The sequence below is a fragment of the Seriola lalandi genome, unplaced genomic scaffold (assembly GCF_002814215.2).
Source record: "Seriola lalandi dorsalis isolate HSWRI2012SDOR001 ecotype SW California unplaced genomic scaffold, Sedor1 jcf7180002054969, whole genome shotgun sequence".
Lineage (NCBI taxonomy): Eukaryota > Metazoa > Chordata > Actinopteri > Carangiformes > Carangidae > Seriola > Seriola lalandi.
This window is the reverse complement of record NW_019525520.1, coordinates 811,411-817,523: the sequence shown is the minus strand read 5'-3', so window position 1 is coordinate 817,523 and position 6,113 is coordinate 811,411. Positions and strand designations below refer to the sequence as shown.

The window sequence follows — 6,113 nt, the reverse complement described above, 5'->3', positions numbered from 1 at the left end:
ACACACACACACACACACACACACACACACACACACACACACACTTGCACGTCTGAGCTGAGGAATCCTGTTACACGCTCTCCACACACTCGCAGATGAAACATGCGAGACAAACATGAAACATGTGACGCAAAACCGACTACATGCTTAACCATCCTCAAGGCCAGTGGTTGGCAACTGGCGGCCCGTGGGCCAAAACTGGCCCTGCCAGCAAAAACATCTGGCCCGCTGGATTATTTGATAAAATAGATCTCCGTCTGAGCAGCAACAGTTTCCCGCAGAATCACTTCCTCTTTAGTGATTTTGCGATAAAAGCGCGATAAAGTCTGTTACGTTTTTTGTAGCGACAATGCTTTATTTCAAGCTATTGTGAGCTTTTATTCTGAAAAGTTCTGAAAGGAAGCTCCAAAGGTTCTATCGCTCGCTTCACAAGTAAATCAGTCAGAGGTATAATATGTGACTGTGAGTGGACGAGCTCGCAAACATCCGAGAGAAGCGCCACAACAGCAGCAAGATAGGAATCACAACTTCCTGTCAGGACTTTCAGAATAAAATCCGAGTGGAAACAGAAGGCAGACGATGAGCGAAATGGTGGATTGTGATTGTGACCTTATGTATGTTGGCTACAGCGCCACATGTGAAGAGTAAAGTCAATTCCAGTTGCATCTTTATCAATATCTTAAATTAGCCTTTGATAATGTTCTGGCCGCCATCTAATTGGAAAAACGTTGCCCCTGCTCTCGCCAACACACCAACAGACGATGATGTTAGCCTGCTGCTTACTACGGCACCATCATCGTAACCATGTCGGGGTCAGCAGCCACAGAGAGACGAGCGAGATCAACAAGTCGTCGCAGAGTCGCGTCACGTGGACGGTTCGTGAGACAGATTACAGCTTTGTAGTGACGCACACGTCGCAGTCCAACCGCTCGTGGTTTCTCTGGGTCACGGCCTCACTCTCGTGGTTCCGGCTAACGCTTTCAATCGGCCACGATAACATCACACTCACCACAGTGTTCATGACAGTGATCTGAAGCTGCGGCGACAAGCGTTACAGCGGAGTGCAGCAGGACACGAACACAAGCAAACAGACGATCACGCCGAGCAGTAAACAACCATTTAATCTGAAGTCCTTAACCTGCAATTACACTGGAGGTGAGAGCACCTGGAGAGCTAACACTGCTGCACTGAGTCGCTGCTTCTCTTCATGAAACTGATGCTTTGTTTGCTAATACATTTTGATTTTGTTGTTATTAATGATGTTAATTTTATCATATATATATATCTGTAATCTATTTGTTTCTCATCATTTTTCTGTAGTCACATTATTTTCTTGTATGTTTTATTTTGTATTTTTATAATTCAGTGATATTTCTACATACTTAGGTGGAAGCTTTAAATAAGCACCGTACGCCGTTTGTTTTCCTTGTCATTTTCTGTGTATTTTAAATTGTGCAAAGTAAATAAAACTCAAAACTAAAACCGAAGAAACTGTTACTAGAAACCACACGAGGAATCGCAGCCACAACTATGAAAATATCACCCAGAAGGATGAATAAATAGCCGCTCTTTGTATCGTCAGTTTAGTGGGGAATGACAGATCAGTCCTCTTCACTTCAGTGGTGCAGACAGTGCAACTTCCCCCAGAGACAGACAGCACACACAGCAACGCGCTGCTCTACTGAGCTGTTATATAAACAGCTCTGCTGCAGATACAGCTGATCGGTTTTTTCCTCAGCGTTCACAGAGACGCTTTGAGCAAGAAAAAAACCCGGCGGCGCTGCGAGAAAAACGGTGAACGCAGAACCCGACTTACAGCTCAATCAGCCTTCAAAAGAACAAGAGCGGGGAACTTTAGCGACGACAGCAGTGGGTCTCATCCTCTCATCCTTCAACATGCACAAGAGACAAAAACACTAAATCAAAAGGAGCCTGACAGACGCACGAAGCGTCGACAAACCTGCAGCTGCACTGCAGAGCTGCTGTAGAGACGAACACAGCAGCACCAAGCGACAACACTTCACTCACAGCAGTTCTCAGTCTGAATTAGAAGGGATTTAGACTAATAAGCCTGCAACATATTAGACGCATGAGCTCACCGATGATTAAAGGATACACTTTGATGGCTCCCGATTTTGTGCCGATGGCCATTAGCTGCAGCTTGGGGTCGAAGGCCAAAGCACTGGGCTGATGTGGAAACCCATGCTCCACAGTCTACAGGAGAAAGACAGACAAACAGATGAGAGAGAGAGAGACATGAACACATGACACAAGAAAACACTCATTCATTTTTCTGATTTTCCCTAATTCATCCTTTTTCTACGTCTGCGCGCCCGTCAGACTCGTGGTCGGCGAGGCGTCTGAAAAAGGGACGACTCCCTTAATAAAGTTGGAGGGAAGTTCTTAAAAAGCACTAATGGCGGCAGCTTTGCTTTATTCTGACGCTCTGTAAGCCGTGTTAAATGAGATGAACATAAATTCACAGCCTCTCCTTCTGCCCGTGTGACGAGAAGGCGAGACAGCTGGGAAAGCATTTAGCTCTATAGAGACAAAAAACAAACAGAAACCACGTAGAGAGAGAGAGACACCTAAAGAGGTCGGGAGGACTTTAAAGTTCTGTGGCCGACGACCGACGACCGGGTTCTGTGACAAAAACAAATCTGGAAACACGCTCTGCCGCTCAGATATGAAGTAAAACATTAACCTTTCTTCAAAGTACCGATTGTATTACACAAACACAAACACACACTGACAAACACAGTCACATCAAAGCAACACTCCTGTTGAGAGACCACCTCTGTGATCGTTGTGGCAGCTGGTGCCAAACCTTAGAAAAGTGTGTGTGTCCGTTGTCACACGGCAATAAAAAGTTAATGGACTTTATTAGACGACATTTTGCCGACCTGAATAAACTCTGTTAGGGTGGGAAAGCAAAGAGAAGTGTCCACCTACACCAATGTACCGTTTCCCTCATTTGTCAAATATCAGTCAATGAAATATCTTTCTGTCTGACAGCACATGCAATCTGAAGGTGTCGCTCCAATCAAGGTGCGGAAACACCTCACAGAAGATATTTCAAGTGCCACAGAAAAGCATCTGAATACTTGTGATATTTCAGTTTTTCCTCGTTATTTAATCAGCAAAATTATTTTAGCAAAATGGCTGCAACAATAAGTGTGACAGGTGAAGGGGTCTGAATACTTTCTGAATGAGAAGGTTTCTATTTGTTTGTGTTTTGTGTTTGAGTCAGAGGGAGAGTCGTACTTCTGAAAGTTTAATGAAGGTTCAGGTCATGAACCAAGGAAAACATTGTGCATTTTAACTATTTCCCTAAACTATGGAAAACGCTGCCAAGAGCTAGAAGAGTCGCTCAGGGAACATTTTAAGATTATTCAACTTGGATTTTAATTTAACAATTCTTACCGTTTTTATTTTCATTTACATTTTCCATCATCTTCTGTCTTTCTCTTGTCCTTCAATCCGCCCTCATTTTATTTTACTATTTGATTGTTGTTATTGTAAAGCACTTTGAGCTACATCTCTGTAGCACTCTATAAATAAAGTTTATTATTATTATTACTAATTAATATTTCCTCTGACCAAACAACAGCGTCAAAATCGTGCAGCTGAAAATTTTCCTTCATATTTTTCTATAATCTTTTTGCACTGCTCTTCTAGATGATCCTGTTGGAGTGGGGTTCATTTTGTTGTGTCACCCAGTGTGCGTGATAAACTCTGGCTTTCAACATCAAAAAGTTTGGACAGCGCTGCTCTCTGGAACACTCTGCTCTACTTTTTGAGTGACACAGTGTGCAGACAGACGACGGCCTCAAGGCCACCGCGGTGCTCGACCCCTTTTGGCGAAGTTTCAGCCGCTCCAGTAGATTAACCTGCAGCTGATATTTGATTTGCACGATTATCAATACATTCCTGAGACGTGACAAATGAGTCGTGACACCTACTTTTAGGGCAGCAACAGTGACGACATTAGTCATGGGAATCGAGAACCTGCTCGAGTTGAGAACCAAAGAGATCCAAATTGTCCAAACCGTTGGAATCGTACGAGTTTATCGATTACGTTTATCGACGCTGGCGTGTTTTTCTGACAGCTGTGCTCTGCAAATACAATGATGTCAAACTCACGCTGCTGGAAACGAGTCACGGTGGAGAAATGGTGGAAACGATGGCTTCAGTTCACAAAGAAAGATGACGAGAGCGAGAGCGTTGTAACGTCTGTAAAATGGTCATTTCAGGTCACGTATTTGAAACTGTACAGACGAGTGCCGCTGCCTCCCGACCGAGCAGCACGTCTGTTACGTTAAGGGTTAAACATCCTATGTTATAACAACATTATCTCCACGCAGGCTGGCTCAGCAGATTTTTTGTGTTGGGCCTACCACACAGAAAACTGGTCGGGAATAGTTAAGACAATCAATAAAGGATCGGACCGATCAAGGAAAGCAGTGGTATCAATAACATCTTATCGATATTCCCATCCCTGGAGAACATGCAGCTTCCTGAAAGAGGATCTCTCCAGCAGACAGAGGGGAACGGTGAGTACACATGTTAATTCAGGCTTCAGGAAGCTGAGATTCACTGGACGTGAACTGGTTTGTGTCCGTGCGGACGAGATCCCACAGTTGAGTCGTATGAAACTCGACACTCGTGGTTTCACCCACAGACCCTCAACAACTGAAACAAGGAGGTCTGAGCTCTCAGCGAGGAAAAACCCCTCTGCAGGCTGATCCTCACGGAGCTGGACCAAGAACACAGCCGCATTACATGAGTCTAGATAGAGTTAAAGTACTTTTTCTTTCCATCAGCTCGTTGCTGTTTTGTTCCACGTTTCCAGAATCTAAAGCCTCAGAAGCGACTGACTGAAGCTCTGACTGACTGTAGAACCTGTAGAATAAACAGCTTGTAAACATGAAACAAAGCTGATAGAAACGGCCACAAAAACACAATTTAACCAACAAAACGACGCCGACTACAAACTGTTCATCTGGACATAAACAAACATGTAACACCTGGACACGCTCGCTAAAGTGGGACGGCACATTTCTGCAGGTAGAGATGAACTTTGTTCGTGTTAAACACAGAAAACATTTCAAACTAAAGGAATCTTTATTTCATTTAAACATGTTAAACATGAACTTGAAGAATCTTCTTCCTCATCTTTATCTAGTGGCCATCGTTAGGACACTGACAGGTTCAAACATGGCCGACAGTGGAGGAGCTGACTGTCAGTGGGTTTTCTCAGTGTCTGGTCTGTCACACTTTCAAAATAAAAGAAGATTCATTCCTCTGACTAAAAGCTCTGCTTCAAAGTAAGAGTTCTTCACTTCACAGAAGTGTAGAGGAGTAAAAGTCAGAAGTTTACGAAAAGAATAATACTCAAGTAAAGTACAGGTACTCTATAAATATACTGAAGTACAGTACTCTAGTTCACAAGTACACACAGTGTGGTGGTAGCTTCTGTGAGAGTTAAACTGTCACCACACTGACAGCCATCTTGATCGATATCCGAAGTATTGATCACACCATGTATCAAACCCGCTGCAGCACAACTCTAACTGATCCTGTTCATCTAAAGCCGCTAATCCCCAACGACACTGACACGATCAGCTGCCGGTGATTAATTACAGTAATGTCTAGTCTGCAGAGAAAAGTTTCCCCCCCCCGTTCACTTTTTGAACACTGGCCTCGTTTGGGTGAGAGCCAATTAACATGCCAATTAACAAACTGAGCCTCGTGCACGCACGCACACACACGCACGCACACACACATCAACAACGTCCAAGTCCAGCACTGGAACCTGTGTTAGCAGCTAATGTGTGTGTTTCTAGCTGCAACTGCTGCACAACTTCAAATCCCGTTTTCAGAAAGACTGTTTTTAGTTTCGGGGAGCAGCGGAGGGGGGAGGAGGGAGGAGGACTCCCCCCTCCTCTCCCCCTCCTCTCCTCTCCTCTTGTCCCGTTACTTTACCTTGTTGAAGGCGAAAAGCTCCTGTTTTATCTTCTCTCTCTGCGGGTCGGTGCCCTGCCGTCGAAACCTGAACTTCATCATCTTGGAGCCGGGCGGGAGGTTAGGCAGGACCCGGCGGTGGTGTGCTG

At 44.5% G+C, this 6,113-nt stretch overlaps 1 protein-coding gene across 2 annotated transcripts in view; it reads right to left on the bottom strand.

The window, feature by feature from the left end:
• Nucleotides 1-6,107, bottom strand: part of llgl1 (LLGL scribble cell polarity complex component 1) — a 46,697-nt gene extending 40,590 nt beyond the window's left edge. The window contains exons 1-2 of one of the 2 annotated variants that reach the window (XM_023395834.1): nt 5,986-6,107; nt 2,117-2,214 (exon numbers count right to left, since the gene is read on the bottom strand). In XM_023395834.1, coding sequence (XP_023251602.1) covers nt 2,117-2,214; nt 5,986-6,066 — 179 coding nt within the window. In that variant the 5' untranslated portion in view covers nt 6,067-6,107. Of the gene's footprint in view, nt 1-2,116; nt 2,215-3,962; nt 4,011-5,985 lie in introns of those variants that run through there. The other variant, XM_087170926.1, reaches the window with a different exon arrangement.
• Between the last annotated feature and the right edge of the window lie 6 nt (nt 6,108-6,113).